At 39.3% G+C, this 21,862-nt stretch overlaps 3 protein-coding genes across 6 annotated transcripts in view; 1 reads left to right on the top strand and 2 right to left on the bottom strand.

Annotated features, from left to right (window-relative positions):
* Nucleotides 1-662, top strand: part of LOC307000448 (rho-related GTP-binding protein RhoU) — a 29,204-nt gene extending 28,542 nt beyond the window's left edge. The window contains exon 4 of one of the 3 annotated variants that reach the window (XM_079616064.1): nt 1-662. This exon is cut by the window's left edge and continues 216 nt beyond it. In XM_079616064.1, coding sequence (XP_079472190.1) covers nt 1-252 — 252 coding nt within the window. In that variant the 3' untranslated portion in view covers nt 253-662. The other 2 variants (XM_079616063.1, XM_079616065.1) reach the window with 2 other exon arrangements.
* Nucleotides 663-8,465: 7,803 nt separating this feature from the next.
* Nucleotides 8,466-13,748, bottom strand: ccsapa (centriole, cilia and spindle-associated protein a). 2 transcript variants are annotated; one of them, XR_013798144.1, is made up of 6 exons: nt 13,587-13,726; nt 12,477-12,870; nt 12,089-12,393; nt 10,926-11,036; nt 9,586-9,761; nt 8,467-9,343 (listed from the first exon to the last, which is right to left on the bottom strand). XR_013798144.1 is itself a non-coding variant. In XM_079617089.1 (5 exons), the coding sequence occupies exons 2-5, from the start codon at nt 12,838-12,840 to the stop codon at nt 9,337-9,339; spliced, it is 852 nt and encodes a 283-aa protein (XP_079473215.1). In that variant the 5' UTR covers nt 12,841-12,870; nt 13,587-13,748; the 3' UTR covers nt 8,466-9,336. The 2 variants fall into 2 exon arrangements, 1 of the variants encoding a protein (XP_079473215.1); XM_079617089.1 differs by lacking the exon at nt 10,926-11,036 and having other exon boundaries at nt 8,466-9,343; nt 13,587-13,748.
* Nucleotides 13,749-14,164: 416 nt separating this feature from the next.
* acta1a (actin alpha 1, skeletal muscle a) lies at nt 14,165-20,052 on the bottom strand. The gene is made up of 7 exons (XM_079617350.1): nt 19,688-20,052; nt 18,758-18,897; nt 18,348-18,672; nt 17,565-17,726; nt 17,278-17,469; nt 17,006-17,187; nt 14,165-15,137 (listed from the first exon to the last, which is right to left on the bottom strand). Exons 2-7 carry the CDS (start codon nt 18,884-18,886, stop codon nt 14,994-14,996), a joined length of 1,134 nt encoding a protein of 377 aa, XP_079473476.1. The 5' UTR covers nt 18,887-18,897; nt 19,688-20,052; the 3' UTR covers nt 14,165-14,993.
* Between the last annotated feature and the right edge of the window lie 1,810 nt (nt 20,053-21,862).

Below are 21,862 nucleotides of genomic sequence, written 5' to 3'. Positions count from 1 at the left end.
GAGAGGCCGGTGAGCGGAGACGAGGCCCGTCTGTGCGCCCGGAGCATCGGCGCCGGGACGTTTGCCGAGTGCTCCGCGCTGACGCAGAAGAACCTCAAGGAAGTGTTCGACGGCGCCATCTTGGCCAGCATGCGGCGCGCGGAGGAGCCGAGGATGCTCACGCTGAGAGAGAAGACTCCGGATAAGATCAAACAGCTCTCGGACACATGGTGGAGGAAGCTGAGCTGCGTCCAGAGCTTCCAGCTGCAGTGACGGGGGCCAGCGAGTTGCCTTTCTGGCTGAAGTCAGATTCAAATACATCCTTAAAGTCAAGATGAAATGCAGCTCACAAACACATGTGACGCATTTCTAAATTAAACAGGATATTCGACGGGAAACAATGTAGGACGGGAATCTATTGTGAAATGGAACGGATCATTATGGAGGCGAACCAAATTTATAAATTTTTTATAAACATACATTACAGTGACAAGCATTTTTTTTCTTTGTAATAACGTGGAGTGAATCATGCACAAACTACACAAAAAATGTGCATAAAGAAAGTTAATAGTTTTTATTTCATGTTGATGTAAAAAATTCCTAAGGTCATGTTTTAAGCAATTATTCAGAGTTATGAGATATTAATAATGGTATTAGAGAAATTAATAAATTATTGTATACATTATTGTATTTATTTATTTACAGAAAATTCATCATTTTTATGGTAACACTTTACAATAAGGTTCATTTATTAAACATTAGTTAATGTATTAACTAACATGAACTAACAATGAGCAATACATTTGTTACAGTATTTACTAATCTTTGTTAATGTTAGTTAATAGAAATAAAGCTGTTCATTGTTTGTTCATGTTAGTTCACAGTGCATTAACTCATGTTAACAAGATTTTAATAAAGTATTAGTAAATGTTTAAATTATCATTAACAAAGATTAATAAATGCTTTATAAGTGCAGTTCATTATTAGTTAAGGTTAACTAATGTAGTTAACTAATGTTAACTAATGAACCTTATTGTAAAGTGTTACCATTTTTATTGTATCATTTTTGTAAAAGCCCTTGTGGTTGGAGTAAGAGAAGAGAAAAGGACTGGAGACAGTTTGTAGACATATTTGAAATTATATATTATTATTAGAGAATAGTAAAAATTATAGGATATATATAGCAACACTTTACAATAAAGCTTCACCAATGTTAACAAACAAACTTATTGTAAAGTGTGAAAAATTAGAATATGGTGCCAAAGTTCATTTATTTCAGTAATTCAACTTAAAAGGTGAAACTAATATATTATATAGACTCATTACATGCAAAGTGAGATATTTCAAGCCTTTATTTGTTATGCATTTTGATGATTATGGCTTACAGATTATGAAAACCCCAAATTCAAAATTAGAATATAGGTTTTCATAATCTGTAAGCCATAGTCATCAAAATTATAACAAATAAAGGCTTGAAATATCTCACTTTGCATGTTGAATTAAGTTGAATTACTGAAATAAATTAACTTTTGCACCATATTAAACATTTTCGAGCTTCACCTGTATATGGTGTGTATACCTGTGAGTGAGCCAGTAGTGTGCGTGTGTGTGTGTGTGTGTGTGTGTGTGTGTGTGTGTGTGTGTGTGTGTGTGTGTGTGTGTGTGTGTGTGTGTGTGTGTGTGTGTGTGCGCGTGTGTGTGTGTTTTGGCCCAGTACCCTTCATTTGTAGCAGTGGATTAGCTGATGAACAGATCAGGACTGACGGAGAGGGATTTGATGTCTGCTTTACACCTGCTGTACAGTCTGATGTTTTGTTTACAACTTCATTTCTACTGTTTACTTCATTTTCTACGCAAGATAAGTGTAGTTTTAAACAATGTTTTAAAAGATTTAGAAATGCATGCGTGTTGAAAGAGATAACATGTACATTTGAATGAATTAGACTAGAAGTCGATTTGCGTCAACGAAAATGAACTTCTCCCGTTCAGACGGCTCTGTCAGAGGTGTGTGTGTGGCCCTAAAGCTTTTAATCAGATCTGATTCTTTTACATCATTGTCCCTCGGCGATCTGGGACTCTCATGGCAGACGTAATTACTGCCGTCACAGAATAACAATTACCTCACAATGACACTTACTGCAGGCTTCAGGCTCTGAGTGGATCTGACCACGGAAATCACACAAAAGCAGCGTTTACAGCCTCTAATGTCGGACTCACAGGTGCCGGCTGATGCTTGCGCTGTAACATGTGGAAATATATCGGATTTAATGTTTTAAGACACACAAGTTTCTTCACGGATTTCGAGTGGTGGGACCTAAATTAATGCTGCCTTCACATGCTATCGGAAATGTTCTCACTTCTGAAGTCGTGAGCTCGTGCTCGTCGTGTGAAAAACAGGAAACATGCGAATACCAGGATTTTTCTTTCCTATTTATTGGGAAAATCTTATTAAAGCCAAAATTATATTTAGCGTTCCATTCATTCACAACTATTCGTGACCGGGCGCCCTCTGAGTGACTGGGGCAGAGCGCTCGACTCTTTTAGGGCCTTGTCTTCTGAAACGGGAATGGCCTGTGCCCTGAATGGAGTAGATGGTCTTGTGTTTTGGTTTCAGGACGACTTTGCAGTCGTCAGGCCCGAACTCAAGGCAAAGACACGCTCACGGAGAGCACTTGCAAAGCACCCACTCGCTTGACCGATGCCAATGCTAGCACTAGCAGAAGGGCGGTCTCAAGCGAAAGTGGTCTTAAATCTGTAGACCTTTTGAGGGCCCTAGGGACCATCGACAGGTCCCAGGTGGGAATGGTACGGGACGAAGCGGGTTTTAGAAAGCGAGCAACCAGTCCTGTCGAGACTAGCCGGCCACAGAGTTTCACGGCTTCGTAGTTTTTCCCTATCGCGTCTAGCAACGCAATACGAGTGAACCGTATCGATAGGGAAGTATAAAACAGCAATCGTTCTCCCCTCCGCCATGTTTAAAATTTCCCTCCCAACTCGGGAACGTATCAAAATGATCAGCTTACCAGTGGTAAATTCGACCTGAGAGCGAGGAAACTCGTATTTACGATAAATTCTGATAGCACGTGAAGACAGCATAAAGGCTCAATGAAAAATTATTATTGATGGTCCACTATGTCTATGGAAGTTGCACACATTTTAGGTTCATGCATTTGGCATATTTAAGGGCGACTTATATCGCATTCAACAATTATCAGTTCATGCATTTGGCATATTTAAGGCGACTTATATCGCATTCAACAATTATCAGTTCATGCATTTGGCATATTTAAGGCGACTTATATCGCATTCAACAATTATCAGTTCATGCATTGCCTGAAAATCAAACCCAGGATCTTGGCGTTGCTACATGTTTTATTTAGGCTATTTGTGCTACAGAAATTTATTTATTTTAAATAGTTCTATTTTCAAAAAAAGTTTTACAATGAGGACATTCAAAAAAAAAAAAAAAAAATTCATAAGAACTTAAAAATATTCTGTTAATTTTTACATCATGATTTATTAGGTAATTTACCTTATTGCTCAGTTTTTCAATTCTGAAATTGTGGATTTTTTTATATATAAATACGTTTTGTCAATTGCATCTATTATATATATATAGTCACACACACATACACACAAACGTATAGGCCTATACAAACTTTTATGTTAGATGCGATTATTCGCAAACAATCGATTTGACAGCACTACTGAACTCAAAGCTGCTTCTCTGCGGCCGGCGGGCAGAGCGGCTCCTGTGTCTCCGCTGATCCGGTAATGGGTCGAGACAGCAGACACCTGTGGGAATTAGGCGGGCAGATGGCGACTGCTTTTCCCCTCGCAGGATCTCTTGACCTCGACCTCCACCTGCTGCAGAAATCACGCAGGAATAACATCAGTACAGCAGGCGCTGGGAGTTGCTGAAAATCAAGGGCGAAGAGTGAACAGTAGTCTGTGTCTTATTAGGCCTATTCATTTAATATCTGGTGATGTTGCATTTTTGTTTCGTTTCCAAACGCCATAATTGAGAACAGTATTTTCTTCTTAACGCATTTAATACACTGTTATTGTCAGTATGTGTTGAATCTAAGGCTTTAATTGTGTCTCTAAATGTGCTGGAGAAGTTTTGGTACATGTTCCTGAAGCAGATCCAGAGTATTTATGGACCTCCACCTGTAGAGGACGCTGTTGAGTTACAGGTGAAAGTCATCCAACCAGAAGCATCTTCTGTAACTTCTGTGTGTGTGAATGGTTTCACCGCTATGTGGCCACGATAGAGATGTTTTAAGTCACACTTGAGGACTGAATGTCATGGAAATAAACACAATTTCAATACTAGTGTCTTGATCTTTTCTCTTCACTTCATTTTACTCAGTGTCTTTGCTGGTTTTTAGTGGATGGCCTCAGTCCTCCTCAAGTTTACAGGTTTTTTAGCAGTATAACCACAGGTGGAGTTCATCACATTGACTATCAACACGACACTCACACACACACACACTTGAAAAATGCTTTCTTTAAAATAATGACTCTGGCTTTGATATGTTAATGCAGTGGCACTTGCGCAGTGCACCTGTATTACTTGGGGATAGTGTTTTTATTCAAATGTGAGTATGAACACTAGTAATCATGATTTCTGTGCGCACGGTTTTTATTTGTTTGTTTTTTTAATTAACAGAAAATAATGTTACAAATACAACAGTATTAAAAAAAAACACAACAAAATGGCCTTTTATTGTGGCCAGCCTAAGGCACACCTGTGCAATAATCCAACGCTATCTCACGACCAATTCGTACGAATTTGTACGAGTGATTAAAAGGTGGCTAATTCGTACGAATTTGTACGACCTCACTCGTACGAATTTGCGTGATTTGTCTAAACCCACGTGACGGTTGGGTTTAGGGGCGGGGTCAGGGGTAGGTCATTCGTATGAATTCATATGATTTTGGCAAATCGTAAAATATGTACGATTTAGCAAAAAACGTACAAATTCGTACAAGTGAGGTCGTATGAATTGGTACGAATTAGCCACCTCGTAAAATTCGTACGAATTGCTGTGAGATCGGGTTGGATAATCATGCCGTCTAATCAGCATCTTGATATATGCCACACCTGTGAGGTGGATGATTATCTCGGCAAAGGAGAAGTGCTCACTAACACAGATTTAAACAGATTTGTGAACAATATTTGAGAGAAATAGGCCTTTTGTGTACATAGAAAAGTCTTAGATCTTTGAGTTCAGCTCATGAAAAATGGGGGCAAAAACAAAAGTGTTGCAGTGTTGTTCAGTGTATTTGCCATTTGGAAGATTTTTTTAGAGACATTTCTTGTCAGATGTTAAATAGACATTTAGAAAATGTCTTTAAAGGGGTGGTTGATTATGATTTCACTTTTCTAACTTTAGTTAGTGTGTAATGTTGCTGTTTGAGCATAAACAACATCTGCAAAGTTACAACGCTCAAAGTTCAAAGCAAAGGGAGATATTTGCTTTTAAAGAAATCACTTTTTAAGGACTACAACAAACTGCTGGTAGGAACTACACGACATTCCTCCCGGGTTAGTGACATCACCAACCCTAAAATTTACATAAATCCCGCCCCCTGAACACGATTTATAGATTATCAATCTAATCAATGAGTAGAAGATAACTACACATAAGCTACCTAAATTAATCAACTAACCATTCAGAAATGTTGTCTACATGTTGTCACTTCTTCTTGAGTCTCTCCATCTTTGTCTGACTCCGGTTTGAACATAAAAGGCTAAACGTTTTTGAAATGTTCAGTGCATGTCTGTGTGTGTGTGTGTGTGTGAGGTAAAAGAACACAAGCTCTTGAAGCTCCGCCCCCTGTGCCGGGAGCAGCAGCTCATTTGCATTTAAAGGGACAGACACAAAACAGTGCGTTTTTGCTCACCCTCAAAAAGTGAGAACTTTAACATGCTATATAAAAATATCTGTGGGGTATATTGAGCTAAAACTTCACATACACACTCTGGGGACATCAAAGACTTATTTTACATTTTGTGAAAAGGGCATTATATTATACCACCCCTTTAAGATGTTTATGATTTAGAATGTATGCAAAACTGGAGACGTTCGTGTGTTATCTTCATAATCTGCACTTTATAAAGCTCCTCGTCCAGTGGTCAACAGAAGCTCGGGTTGGTGAAGATCAGTGAGGACAGGTGTGATACGAAAACAGCTGCTGTTCCTCTGGTTGATGGTCTTCACCAGCGTCGCGGGATCTGCTGTGTAACGGGAAGGAGATGAAGGAGGCGGGCAAGTGTAACACGAGTGTCTAAAGTTTCAAACCTTAGAGCCACAGATGCAGCTTCTGATTGAAAAACCCCAACACATGTTTGTTTAGACACAGTATACCAGTTAAAACACATCTCTGGTGACGCACACTTTCTCCCAGCACACACACACACACACACACACACACACACACACACACACACAGTAGTTTTCTGTCCACCGCGCTTGCTTCACAGACATGCAGCTGTCAGTGAGATTAGACTTGTAGCAGGTGTCTATATATAGTGCCGGTTAAACAGATCACAATGGCACGTCAGCACTTCTGATCACGCTGTTTAACAGCCCAGAAAACAAAGACATACATGACATCATGACACGACCCAGACCTCCGAGCTGTGCGCTGTCCGTCAGCGGGTCCAGACCAAAGCTCAGCTGGTCTCTGAGCTGGCGAGAGGATTTGGACTGTGCTGTGGATGCCTGACACTTTATGGCATGTGTGAAGAAACTCTTATTAGAAAACCAGTTGAGGTGTTGACATTAACCACACACACACACACACACACACATTCTTGTACATCTATCTTTGTGAGGACATTCATTGACAAAATGCAATCTCTAGCAGTTTACCCTAACTTTACCCATCACAACTAAGTGCCGAACCCGAACCCTTACCCTAAACCTTACCCTAATTACAACCTTACCCTAATTACCTTATCCCTAAAACCAAGTCTTGACCCTCAAACAGGCCTTTAAAGAGGTCTCAGAAAGTTAGGACCGGCCAAAATGTCCTCACTCCAATGGTCTAAAACTCAAACTGGTCCTCACAAAGATAGTTGTACAAGTACACACACACACACACACACAAAGTTTGTTTTGCTATACTTGTGAGGACATTCCATATGCGTAATGGTTTTTATACTGTACAAACAGTATTTTAAAATTTTATACTGTAATTTTATACTGTTTTTTAAGCTATTTGAATTATGAGGACTCATGAAATGAAGTCCTTAAGGCACACCTGTGCAATAATCATGCCGTCTAATCAGCATCTTGATATATGCCACACCTGTGAGGTGGATGATTATCTCGGCAAAGGAGAAGTGCTCACTAACACAGATTTGTGAACAATATTTGAGAGAAATAGGCCTTTTGTGTACATAGAAAAAGTCTTAGATCTTTGAGTTCAGCTCATGGAAAATGGGGGCAAAAACAAAAGTGTTGCGTTTATAATTTTGTTCAGTGTATTTGGCATTTGGAAGATTTTTATAGAGACATTTCTTGTCAGATGTTAAATAGACATTTAGAAAATGTCTTTAAAGGGGTGGTTGATTATGATTTCACTTTTCTAACTTTAGTTAGTGTGTAATGTTGCTGTTTGATCATAAACAACATCTGCAAAGTTACAACGCTCAAAGTTCAAAGCAAAGGGAGATATTTGCTTTTAAAGAAATTGCTTTTTATGTCCTCATAAACCACGTTAAAGTTGTAATACCAGTGTAATACACGTCATTATACATTTACATTTATTCATTTAGCAGACGCTTTTATCCAAAGCGACTTACAAATGAGAAACAATAGAAGCATTTAAACTAGCAGTAGGACAACAGTATGTAAGTGCTATGACCCTTCACAGTACAATCTAACGCAAATAATAATAATAATAATAATTTATTTTTTTAAAGTTATAATAGAGAAGAAAGTGTTAGTATTACTGGATCAAGTGCTGCCGAAAAAGATACGTCAGACGTATACACACACACACACACACACACACACACACACACACACACACACACACACACACACACACACACACACACACACACACACACACACACACAAAATAAACACAGTGAGATCCAAAAGAGCACACTGGAAATCTGTAGTTTACTATTCTTCAGGGTTTGTACAAGATGCTTAAAGTGCTTTAAATACTTGAATTTAATTAAAATGAAGTCCTGGAAAACCCTTGAAAACAGTCATATTTATGAAAAGTGCTTGAATTATTGAATTCATATTATTGATAAAACAATCTTTTCACACAAAATAAACACTGCAACCCGTCTGATATAGATATAGAGCCATTTTGTTCTGAATTTGAAAGACAATAAAGATGTGTTTTGATAATTGAGATTGAGTAGTCCTGAAAGTACCAATCTGTACGAACCCTGATTCCTCAGATTTTGACTCATATTGTGACTTATGAACAGAATATCAGAGGGACACGATGTTACTCAAACATAGTTTATTCACTGCAATGCATTATTAGGAGTATTTCTGTTCTGCAAATGAAAATATGTTCTCATGTACAAATACAGTGGTCAAAATGTAAACATTGCCGAAGAAAATCCACAAGTTAGCATATTTTACACACTTCATTCAAGAACATCATTGTGATTAGCCTTTCATGAAATCACAAGCAAGTGAATAACTCAATAAATCAATAAGTCCAGATAACAGGCAACCAGTTATTAAGATTAACAGCAGAGCAAACTTCTCCCGACAGACATGAAGTTTCAAGTAAAGCGTCACGGCTCATTCAAAGTGTCTACGACATGACCAGTGTTGATGCGTTTTAATATCACAGAGAAGCTAAATATATACATGTGAGCAAATATGTTTCATATCAAATCTGTGCTCAGAACAATAATAATAATGAAATCATCACATTCACAAGAATCAAAAGATGGCATTCAACTAGCCCTCGGTTATTTTTTCCATCTAAAAATATTAAATATGTGACATGTTTGTGCAAAGAGTGGATTAAAAGGATGGTTGTTGGTGATCGGTGAGGAAAACACACTTCTCGTGACTTGCAAAAGTACATAGTAGCACGGCACTAACACGGCCTCTCAAACACCAAATCACTGAGACCATGTGATCAAATAAAACTAACCAATCAGTCAATCACATTCAGAAGAACTACATTTTACAGCTGACGTGTTCATGACGGGCAGGCTGGAGCGTCTAGGAGAACATTCAATAACAATCATCTGAGTCATAAACAGATATTGAATGTTTGGTCCACTCAAATTATCACTAAATCCCTGCAGCCCATGTTTAAAGTCCGGATTAGAAGATCCGAAGCCTTTTCAGAACGACATCAAACACTGAACCGGGAATAAAATGACAATCAAAACGGTGAATAGAAACAAGCTTTTAAAAACAAGAAGTTAAATGTTTGGTCCTGGTATGCATTCATGAGAAAGTGATTGTAGCCAGCATCAAAAATATGAACTATTTTTATATGTAATGAATAATCTCTGTATTTTATTCTCGTATGGAATATTTTCGTGTCACGTGACGGTCCTGTAGTGCTGGTTTGGTCCACTGATCCTGGATCAGCCTCTACCTCAGTCGAGCAGAGAAGCAGCGCATGTACTCCGTCGTCCAGCGCTCGTCCGCCACGCTCAGCGCCGACCTGCGGGCCTTCTCCAGGTCAGCTGACCTCGCCCTCCGGTGCTCTGACGCTCGCACGCCTTTTTTAGACTCTCTCCGTGTCTGGACGCCCACGTCGGCCTGGTGGATCTGGAAATTAAATCAGACGTGTTCTGAATCCTGGCGCTCTGACTCAACTCATTTGCAGTTTTCTACAGTGACGAAAAACAACTTTGTTTAAAAGGAGAAGTTCACTTTCAAATAAACATTTCCTGATCATTTACTCGCCCCATGTCACAGATGTCCATGTCTTTCTTTCTTCAGTCGAAAAGAAATGAAGGTTTTTGAGGAAAACATTCCAGGATTTTTCTCCATATAATGGACTTCAACTGCAACCAACGGTTTGAAGGTCTCAATATAGCTTTTTTATTTCTAAAAAAACATAAATATTATATACTTTTTAACCACAAATGCCCATCTTGTACCATCTCTGAGATGCGCCACGCATTACATCTTCATGTTGGAAAGGTCACGCGTGACGTAGTCGGAATGATGCATGATGGGAAACAACTTGCTGATGACACAGCTTAATGCTCATTGGTTTAAACAATCGTGATGTATTGTTCTCTTTTAAAACGTTTGATATGTGTATAAATTATGAGTGAATATTCCCAAACTTTCTGACAGCGTGATGTTTATTGGTTATGTGATGTCCTTTTATAAAAAAAAAAAAATATATATATATATATAAACATATGTCTCTATTAAAGTAAAAATGATTGATAAACACGTTTTTGGAATGGAATTAAATAACAAGTACTTTGGGTGTCTTGTTCATAATATTTATTTTCATATAAAAGCAACAGAACTTAAATTACATCAGTTTATTGTTTAAAATGGTCCTTGCGTGTGCATATCCTGGATGTTTAACGATGTCACGCGTGACCTTTCCAACGGGATGGCGTAATGCGTGGCGCATCTCAGAGATGTACAAGATGGCATTTGTGGTTAAAAAGTATATAATTGTGATTTTTTTTTTACAATGACCGATAGTTTCGCTGGATAAGACTCTTATTTCTCGGCTGGGATCGTGTCGAGTCTTTGAAGCTGCATTGAGACGGACATTTGAACCTTCAAACCGTTGGTTGCAGTTGAAGTCCATTATATGGAGAAAAATCCTGGAATGTTTTCCTCAAAAACCTTAATTTCTTTTCGACTGAAGAAAGAAAGAAAGAAAGACATGGACATCTTGGATGATGGGGGGCGAGTAAATTATCAGGAAATGTTCATTTGAAAGTGAACTTCTCCTCTGACCTACTGAACCTTTGTACACCAGAGAAGGTATCTTCGGGATATCACTGCTCCCGGCTGAATAATTCACCGCTTCCTCACGCAGTGTCCGGTCTCACTCGCTGCTTCATTCCACTGATTAGGACACGACTAAGTTTAGCCACTTCAAAATTTCCCTCTTTCCATGTATAATTTATTAAAATCTGTTAAAAACACACCCGTGTTCACTTCTGCTAATGGCTAGTTCCCATAAAGCAAAAAAATAATTAAAGTTGGCCAAAAATATATGCTGTAAACAAAATATAAATATATATTTGAAATATATTGGGCAATATAAATATATTTAAATATATTAAATTATATATAGCCAAAAATATCAGAAATGTAAAATATAAAAATTTCTAAATATATTTTAAACACCAATGTTAGCTATATATATATATATATATATATTATAATATCACTTCAGCTAATGGCTACCCATACAATAAAAAAATAATAATAATACAAATATGTATATATATATATATATATATATATATATATATATATATATATATATATATATGTTGTAGCTAAGGAGCAGTCTAGCTTTTAAAATATATATGTTGAGCGGTATAAGTATATTTAGATACCGGTACATACGAAATTATATAAATGTACATATGGCCACATATTATGAGAAAATATATTAAAAAACATCTGAAATATAAATATAATAGAAAATATATAGAAAATGTAAAAATAATTATTATAATATATATATTTTTTTTACTTCTGCTAATGGCTACCCATACCGGAAAATAAATAAATCAATTAGCCAAAATGTGTTATTGTTATAAATTGCATGGCCAAAATATTTTATTTTAATACACATATATATATTTAATAGAAAAAAATTGGCATTTTTTATATTTACACACACACACACACACACACACACACACACACACACACACACACACACACACACACACACACACACGCACACACACGCACACACACACACAGTCCATACATATATAAAAAAATAAAAAAAAATGTCATGTGGGTAAAGAAAATTCTCATGGCAAGTTTCTACATCTGAGATAATGATCTGTATATGGTTCTGATCAAGATTTCATTGACTGTAATATGAGATATGACACAGAAAGCAGTATGAGATACGAGATATGAGATATGATCACCTCTCCAGCAGACACAGACGCTCTAATATTCGGTGTTCTTCTGTCCCGGGTCTCAATGTGCCTTTCTGCCCAGTCACAACGGGTAAAAGACCGCCTGTTGTCGCGGTCGGGCGCGCGGTCCTTGGTGTTGCCCGGGGGTTGGCTCTTGGCCCTGGGTGGTTTTCTGGATATGGACCGGTGTGATTCATCACTATCCAGCTCCTTATTAGGGTAGCATGGCTCTGAACGGGGCGCCCGGTATCTCTGACGCCGTCTTGGATAAGAAGCTGACGGTCCGTTAGTGGTCACACCTTTGTGACCATTTTCTGTGATAAAAGCAAAATAATCATTTGATATGTTTGTTTAAAGGAAAAGTTCACTAGCATGATCACACAAGACATTAACAAACCCATGTGAGTCGAGCTTTCCACGGTTTCACTGGTATCCGTGTGAACTTCCCCATTCACCTGCGGCTTCCAGGACTTCTGAACCGCCACAATCTCGTTCTTGGACTCTGACGAGGATATGTAGTGTTTGCCATTTGAGACGTTCATCCCTTGCAGTCTGGGACTGGACGTCCCGCTCGAGTCGGACCCGCTGTCCCATCCGTTCTCGAATAACGGTCTGTGTGTCTGCTCCATCACTCTTCGCGTCAGTCTGTACTTCACAGAGTCCTCGTAACTTTTAGAGAATGTCTCCCACTTGGGATCTCTGAACTTCTTCATGTACTCTGTCCGGATCTTCATGGACATGATGTTGTTATTGGTAGACATTTCGCCCCGTTGATATAGTCAGTCAGTCACCTAAGGAATGAACATTATAATGTAAATGGGAAGTGGTAGTCTTGCCGATGCATGTTCGCATACTTCACATATACAGTGCAAACTGCAATATATTTAAGTTTGTTTTAGTGTCCTAGTTAAATGTACTTACCATAGTAATAACAGTAAATTATACATTATTACATTACTATACATCAACATCAACCAAACCCTAATCCTACACTAACCCTATAGTAAGTTAATTAATATTAATCAGTACTTAAATATATAATTAAACACTGTAACAATGACACCTTAAAATCAAATGTAACCGTGTATTTTGTTATTCCAGCTCTTTGGCTGAGTATGTTACAGCCCAGTGCCCACATTATTTATTTATATTCTTTACATAATACATAAGCCGATGTCACATCCGATCTTTCTAAAAGAGACATTTCTTACATTTTTGTGACGTTTATAACACACGTTCATCGTACGATTTAAAAAAAAAAAAAAAAATCATGTTCAAGCATGCATAATCACAATCTATAAAAAATACAATGCATTAAAGAATAATGCTTTTTTTTTTTTAAAGAAATTTGTCAAACTATTGAAATCTATCAATCGCTAATTAATGACTTAAATAGACCCGTGTGGTTTGGCTGGCAGCTCGCGCTATGTTTACAGGTCTGTCTTCACCTGCGCCTGAGTATGTATGTAAACATTGACTCGGATCAACGTAAGCGCTTTAAACTCACCCACTCCTTTCTTTTCCGTTCCTTAGGCTTTAACGTTGGATAAAGACGTCCATTTTTTGTTCTAACATCCTTACGAATTGCAAATACGTCTGTCCATCATTGTTGAGCGCCTGCTGCGTACTAGAAAAACAACCCTCACTGATATTACAGCTTTGGAGATCTACAGTGCGCATGCGCACATCATCACACTCGGACCGCTTGAGGACTTGATGCGCAAGTACGCACGCACAATCCAATCCAACCTTTAATTGATCCTAATTTGATTATAATCACCTACTTTGTTCCAGTGGGCGGAGGACGTTTACTATTATATGTGGACTTTGTTTGCCCTTCGACATTTTCGCGATATTTTTGTGATATATTGGAGAATATCAATTGTAAGGTAGCCTACAGAGGTACATTCCTCTCATTACTAGCAACGACAGTTTCTCAGCGCATGCGCAGCTCATGGAAAATTTTTACCTCACTACACAATAAAAATATATATATTTCGAGGTTTAATAATTTTAGGATGTACAATATTCTCATATTGATTTGATCTCTAACTGATCTCTAACTGTTGGTTAAAATTTAACATTAATGACAAACGGGTGGTATCAGGGTAGTAGCCTACTTTGTCTTCAAAACATTTTTCTTTACAGCTAACAGTAGTAGTACAAAATAAAGGACATTTTCCAGTAATATATAATAAGTTTTAAATCAGTACTATTCATTTTAGGTTTATAAGTAATCAACCTAATCAGGTATTATGATGTACACTAAAATATAATAAAGATTACGATTCCTTTACAGAGTATAAACTACAAGACTGTCAGTGCTACTGTAATACTTAATCGTCCCATATACATTCATCCTCCATTAGAGCCCATTTAAACAGCCCAGACGGTTTATAGCTGTCAGATTACAGACATAACAAGACTTCTCTCAGTGTTATTCATCTGTGAAGTAAACCATCTGAGAGCTTGGGTAAATGTTGTTTAGTCTGTCTCAGTGTGGGCTGAAACCCCGTCTCTTATTAAAGTACTGAAAGGACATATTCATTGATGAGTACCATGTTTAAAAACAGATTTTCACTTTTATTTGTCTGCTGAAGTGTGATTTGTGTTGGTCGTCAACTGGACCAGGCGTACAGTGGAACGTATGGCACTGGGATCTAAGGGAGAGGCGTCCTTCCATTTCAAGCAGCATTCGCCAAAATACCAAGCCATGATAGTCAGTAATAAATACATTTGTGTGCAATAAGAGTGCTTGGTATTTTTCTCTCCTTTGATGTTAGTGTCCTTTTCTCAGTTTATGCTCCTACGGCGTTGCATAAAAAACGGCTGCAGAAAAACTGTCCACAGGAGCAATGCACCGTCGCCGGTTCCTGAGCAGGAAGCAATGATGCGGACGCTTTGAGCCGGGCGCTTAGAAGCACTTGCGGTGGACGATGCTGGGACCGGCCTCATCGTATTCCTGCTTGGTGATCCACATCTGCTGGAAGGTGGACAGGGAGGCCAGGATGGAGCCGCCGATCCAGACGGAGTACTTGCGCTCAGGGGGAGCGATGATCTACAGAGGAGGAGGAGATCGAATATTACTCAGAAAACCAATCTATACTGCATGGTAATCCAAAGAAAACCTCGAGTATTATTGCTGTAGGGCTTGACATTCACTTTTTTGCTAACCAGCCACTGTGGCTAGTGGTTTTCCAAAGTTACTGGCCACTCAGCATTTTCACTGGCCACAATTTTGACATCGATACCATGGGGAAAAACGGCCATATAAAAAATATGGTTAATATTATCTCATAATTTGGCAGCAGGGATATTAGGCTGCTGTCACTTTAAGACCTGATGCACTGATCCCATTGTTACACATGCATTTTATTTTTCAACTGTTTACGTTCACTTAAAACAGAACTGACTGTGTTTACGTGAATACTCGCCAAGACCAGCATTATGACATTATTTTGTGTGTTTTTGACCGTTTAAAGGACAAGTTCGGTATTTTACACTTAAAGCCCTGTTTACAGATCGTATCTGATGAAATAGAACGGTTAAGATTAAAATTTGGACACATGCTGCTGTCCCGAGAATTTTAGGTTTATTTCGCTTTTGTGGACCTATTTTGCCAAACGTGTCACACCCGTGATTCTTCTGTTGAGAGCTTGAATAATAGACACTCCAGCGGCGGAGTAATACCGCACCTCACACAGCACATTCAATACAAGTCAATGGAGTTGGACAAACACTACGATAAAACCTGTTGGAAAGCATCTTTTTCAGCGATTTTTTTTGGGACCGTATCAGTGAACACCCCTGACCACTCGGTGAGTTTCACGTCTTTGTAAACGAAAGTTTAATGTGTTTTTAGGAAGGAATCTTCCAGTGGCCATAGACTGCCATTGTGGGGGTGGGGGGGAAAGTGAAAATAAACCAAAAATTCTCGGGACAGGAGCATCTGTCCAAAGTTTAATCTTAACAGTTCTATTTCATCAGATACGATCTGTAAACAGGGCTTTAAGTGTAAAATACCGAACTTGTCCTTTAAGTAGCCTGGGTCTACCAGACTCTCGTACATTTCATTTGTACAGAGAGTCTGGCCTCTCTCCATTGACAAGCGTTAAGTTCCTTGAAGGCGGGTCTTCTGTTGAAGTTTAAAACTATTGGATCTGCCCAGAGTCACTCTGGATCTGCCATAACCAATCGCTAACGTTTGGTCGTGACGTATGACGACTCAAACTAGCGCACGATCTCAACGCCATCGTTCTCAGCCCCTCCCTCTGTTCGCTGATTGGACCGGTAAAAAATTGACTGGAGAAAACCCAAGAATACACCACAATCCCAGACGTAGTTCTGAAGGAAAATGAAAATTGAGCGGAAGCACGTAGGAGGGTGGAGCCAGGCTACCGTTTTAAGTGCAATCCGCAGGGAAAAATAACTCAATTTAGTCCCAGACAGAAACATAGTGTCGTCCCAGATCCGGGCCGTGTGGAATCAACATGTACCAGATGTGGGCCGGATCTGGGCCGACACTATGTTTCTGTCTGGGGAACTGAGAGGCGGCTTTATGTGCTGCACTTTGGCTGTGAGCACAAAATCTGCGGGAATGAGTAAAATTATGTGCAATACACGCAATCACACGCCAGAATTCAAGCCCTTCAACAGCAACAATATTCATCCAGAGCAAATTAAACGAGTGAGTGAGGGGAGGCGGGTTTGTGTGTCACTCTCTGTCGGAGAGATGAGAGAGAATAAGAAAGCGCAGCTGGTATCGTGTGTCTATTCTGCTCACATATTTCAATCTATATTTCTGACAACACTACATTGCACTTAGTTTATTATTTAAGATCACTTTTTAAAAGACTACAACTGAAAAATGTATTTATTATACATATGGTTAGTAGGAGTGACTGCGTTACACGTGGGCGCTCTTACCTTGATCTTCATTGTGCTGGGAGCCAGGGCTGTGATCTCCTTCTGCATACGGTCAGCAATACCAGGGTACATTGTGGTACCACCGGACAGAACGTTGTTGGCGTACAGGTCCTTCCTGATGTCAATGTCGCACTTCATGATGCTGTTGTACGCGGTCTCGTGAATGCCAGCAGACTCCATACCTGTGCAGGTGTTTTAAAGAGAGCATATCAATGGCTGGAGCAGTACAAGATAAGACCACAGCTGATCATTTCACATGTGTTCAGACGTACCGATGAATGAGGGCTGGAACAGGGTCTCGGGGCAACGGAAACGCTCGTTACCAATGGTGATGACCTGACCGTCGGGAAGCTCGTAGCTCTTCTCCAGGGAGGAAGAGGAGGCGGCGGTGGCCATCTCATTCTCAAAGTCCAGCGCAACATAGCACAGCTTCTCCTTGATGTCACGGACAATCTCACGCTCGGCTGTGGTGGACGACAAATCAGAGGGTCAAATTTGGTCGGTTTCTTTCACACATGCATGCTTAAAGGTTAACTCATGACCGTGGCGAGGTACACACCGGTTGTGACGAAAGAGTATCCGCGCTCAGTCAGGATCTTCATCAAGTAGTCTGTCAGATCACGACCAGCCAAGTCCAAACGCATGATGGCGTGGGGGAGAGCGTAACCCTCATAGATGGGCACATTGTGGGTCACACCATCACCGGAGTCCAGCACAATGCCTAGTGACAAGAGGGGGAACACGAGAGCTCGTTTTAAAGTCATTATTAGTGGCTAGGGGTGTAACGATACCCTCATGTCACGATTCGATACATATCACCATACTGAACTCACGATATGATTGCAATACTTCAAGACATATGATAAAAGGTTAACAAAAAAAGTCCTGTTGAATAAAAAACTACATTTGATATTACATTGTGGGTGTAAATTAATATCTTGGATTTAGTGCTGGAAACCCAATGCACAGGACAATAGAGACACCAGAATTAAAATATTCATGATTCTAAAGCTGAAAATACATAATTATTTTAGAGGAATATTGCACTCTGTCACTGACTAGATATATTTAAAATAATGTAGGCCACTTTAACTGGTAACATTAGACATCTGGCATTATCAGGACCCACAAATATTCCCCCATTGCATTATCATACACTATATTCAACATTATATATAGTAGTTTAATGTAGTACTAACACTTAAACTCTAAAAACTTTACAGATTGTCACTATCCACGATACATATTGTTGCATTTTTGTATTGCGATATACTGTTACAGCCCTAGTGGCTAATATATAATTAAAGCCGATTGAGTAATCGTTGCCCTTTCGTTATCTTACCGGTGGTACGGCCAGAAGCATACAGGGACAGGACGGCCTGGATGGCCACGTACATGGCGGGGACGTTGAAGGTCTCAAACATGATCTGGGTCATCTTCTCACGGTTAGCCTTGGGGTTCAGAGGGGCCTCGGTGAGCAGGGTTGGGTGCTCCTCGGGGGCCACGCGGAGCTCGTTGTAGAAGGTGTGGTGCCAGATCTTCTCCATGTCGTCCCAGTTGGTGATGATGCCGTGCTCGATTGGGTACTTAAGGGTCAGGATACCTCTCTTGCTCTGAGCTTCGTCTCCAACGTAGGAGTCTTTCTGACCCATGCCGACCATCACACCCTGGAGGGGAACAAGAGTGACACGATCAGAATAGCTCAAAGATAACCCGTACCATTTCAAATCCGGCGAGGATCTCTGTTTGTACCTGGTGACGTGGGCGGCCGACGATGGAAGGGAAGACAGCCCTGGGGGCGTCATCACCGGCAAAACCAGCCTTGACCAGGCCAGAGCCATTGTCGCACACCAAAGCTGTGGTCTCTTCGTCGTCGCACATTCTGATGGGTTCTAAGAATAGACAGTGAGAAAACAAAGTTGAAGAGGACACTACTATCTCAAAATGAAATTTGGTGAGAGCTGAATGCATTATTCAAAACAAACCGCTGACAAATATTCAGGTCACACTGAGAAACGCATTAATAAATACATAATATGAATTCAGTTGCCTAACACTTACATATCTGAGTGGAATTTGAATTAAAAGATGTGAGAGAAGACATGTCATTTTTATTGTATTTAATTTGCACCAATATAATTAAATAATCATCAACATCAATGAGTTCAGCATTCAGCATTACTGTAAAAAAGTTGCTGCGTAAAATTTAAAAGCCTACAATCAACTTAGATGTTTAAGTCAAACTGACTTAAAAATTAGTTGAATAGTGTATAACTAAACTTAGTATAACAAAAGTTGAAAATTGGTTGACGTTTTGATTAGTTCATGCAATGTAAAAACATGTTGTCATAACTTATAATATTAATATTTTTTACAGTGAATTGCGCGTTACGGATTCGTTACAAAACAGCTAGATTTAAAAAACACACTCGGAAAAATTAAGTTTACACTTAAGATAGCCTACACAGTCAGAGCAAAGTTTCCATGATATCAGTGCAACAAAAACGTTTTGACTGCTCTTCAACGAAAGCAAAACCGTTGTAAAAACAAAAAACAAGATTAGCGTCTAATCCTTCCATTCACATCTTAAATGTTCCAGGTCTGAATCGTGAAATAGTAACTTAAATCTGCTGCTCAATCGTATGAGTGTGTGTGTGCGTTCTGGTGTCAGCGCGCGCTTACCTGTGTGTGTCTGCTCGTGCTCAGAGTACTCAAGTCAAACTGAAATGCCAATGGCTCCTGGTACACAGTGAGGCGCGCGACCTTATATACCCGTCCCTGCTTTTACAGCTTCTCGGACAACCATTAAGGAATGTCAATGGATTCGAATGGAATTCTTCCCGATCCTCGTCCATATTTGGGTGTCGTTGGGTCGAGCGGAGGGTCTCAACGCCTCGCCGGTGAGCCGCACAGCGACGCGCTCCGGGCGCGCGGGACAGTCCATATATGGCGCTCTAGACCCCAAACCCCAGCGCGCGGGCGCAGGCCCGTGTAAGGCCAGTCCGAGGCCAGCGCCACCAATTAAACCAGTGGACACTCAGACCAGCAGCACTGGGTGTTTGTGGTGGGCTATATACCAATATAAGGTCATGGCAGTGGGTTATGATTGTTTACCATTTTCTTTCGTGGGGCATTTATTCTCATTAAATTATTTTAATTTCAGATAGGTTAAGTTAAAAACAAAACCAGCAAAGACAGGAATGATTAAGTCTTAGTGTCAAAATGTATCTCAGTTTGCATGAATTGACCAATATAATGTATATGTGTGTGTGTATATAATGTATGTATGTATGTATATACACATATATGTGTGTGTATATATGATTAGTAGGCCTATATACACACACATATACTAATTGTATATATGATTAGTATAGCAGCATCTATTTCAACTTCCATCATACATCCCAAAAATGTATAAGGAAAAAGGGTAGAAGAAAACATCGCTAAGACTTTACAACAAGGTTCATTAGTTTATTACATTAGTTAGCATGAACTAATGATGAACTGTACTTGTACAACATTTATTAACCTTTGTTAGTTTTAACATATACTAACACAAAATCCTGTTAACATTACTTTATGCACTGTGAACAAACAATGAATAGCTGTATTTTTATTAACTAACATTAACAAATACACAGCAACAAATGTATTGCTCATGGTTAGTTCATTTTAGTAAATACATTAACTAATGTTAAGTAATGAACCTTATTGTAAAGTGTTACCAAAACATCTGGGAGAATCTCATACTAGTCACCATATTAAAAACATACCATCAATATTGAAATCACTATTTTATTTTCTGTAAAGCTGTGAAGTCACGGCAAATGTATCACCAATGACCACTAATATCAAAATAACCACTTAGCAAAGCCTCTCAGAGAACAGGACACTAATGATGTTTAGTATAGGCTATTATTAAATTATTAGACAGCCATTAGACAATCGCATCTCAATGATATTTGATTCCATGGCTAAACGCCACATCCCAAAACAATGAGTATCATATTTCCTAGACAGTTTATCTAGTGTGGTTCGGGATTCCTGAGGCTCACACCCCATATAGGGCGTCGGAGAACCCCCGTAAAGTCCAGCATATTTACTGTGGACGGCACTAACTTTACCCTCCCTTCCCTATTTTTAGGAGCTCAGGGGAGACATTTGCTTCTCCATCAGTTCAGCTGCTATCTTCACACCAGCTGCGGGAGGAAGAGGAGGAGGAGGAGGACTGAGTGGGAGCGACAGATGAGAACAGGGAGTCAAAGAAAAACTAAATGATGTCAAAAAGGTCACAAAGCCTCACACATAAAAAAAGTGTTTGGACTCTTAGATGTCTGTATTTCACTGCATTAGATATCTAACCAAGCGGTCTTTGCATACAAATCCTGTTAAAAACGTTTCTAAACCATTTTTATATTTGATAAATGGATGTTCTGGTGATTTTTAGTGGATGCATGTTTGCTGAACATGGTCCGCTGATGAGAAACACAATGCTTTATTTTGAACACTAAGGCCTGGTTTCACAGACCGGGTTTAGATTAAGCCAGGATTTGGCCTTTTAAAAAACCTTACTGGTGTGTATCTTGAGACAAAACAAAAGACACTGACATATTTTAAGATATGTTCGTGCAACAAAAACAGCTCAAACATGCACTTTAGGCTTAAGCCTCGTCTCTGAAACCAGGTTTTGCTCTAAAAGCGTACATGTGCTTCTTTAAAATAGTCACTTACAGAAAAGTTAAGGCTGCTCTGTGCCTGCTCAAAATTCAGTGTAAAGACGAAATCCCGCATTAAAGCCAGACAAAATTATGCCAGCTCAAAGCATACCGTCGTAACTGGTGTATAAATGCATTC

Source organism: Phoxinus phoxinus (genome assembly GCF_949152265.1).
Source record: "Phoxinus phoxinus genome assembly, chromosome: 6".
Classification (NCBI taxonomy): Eukaryota; Metazoa; Chordata; class Actinopteri; order Cypriniformes; family Leuciscidae; genus Phoxinus; species Phoxinus phoxinus.
This window is presented reverse-complemented; position numbering and strand designations above follow the sequence as displayed.

Excerpts from the sequence above, each read along its gene's own strand:
- ccsapa (XM_079617089.1), bottom strand. The coding sequence starts at position 12,840 with ATGTCTACCAATAACAACATCATGTCCATGAAGATCCGGACAGAGTAC. Across the intron at positions 12,394-12,476 it reads GGAAAGCTCGACTCACATGG|AAAATGGTCACAAAGGTGTG; the intron begins GTTTGTTAATGT and ends CTTTTATCACAG. Across the intron at positions 9,762-12,088 it reads CGTCTGTGTCTGCTGGAGAG|ATCCACCAGGCCGACGTGGG; the intron begins GTGATCATATCT and ends TTTAATTTCCAG.
- acta1a (XM_079617350.1), bottom strand. The coding sequence starts at position 18,886 with ATGTGCGACGACGAAGAGACCACAGCTTTGGTGTGCGACAATGGCTCT. Across the intron at positions 18,673-18,757 it reads TCGGCCGCCCACGTCACCAG|GGTGTGATGGTCGGCATGGG; the intron begins GTACAAACAGAG and ends GTTCCCCTCCAG. Across the intron at positions 17,188-17,277 it reads GTTCCAGCCCTCATTCATCG|GTATGGAGTCTGCTGGCATT; the intron begins GTACGTCTGAAC and ends ACACCTGCACAG.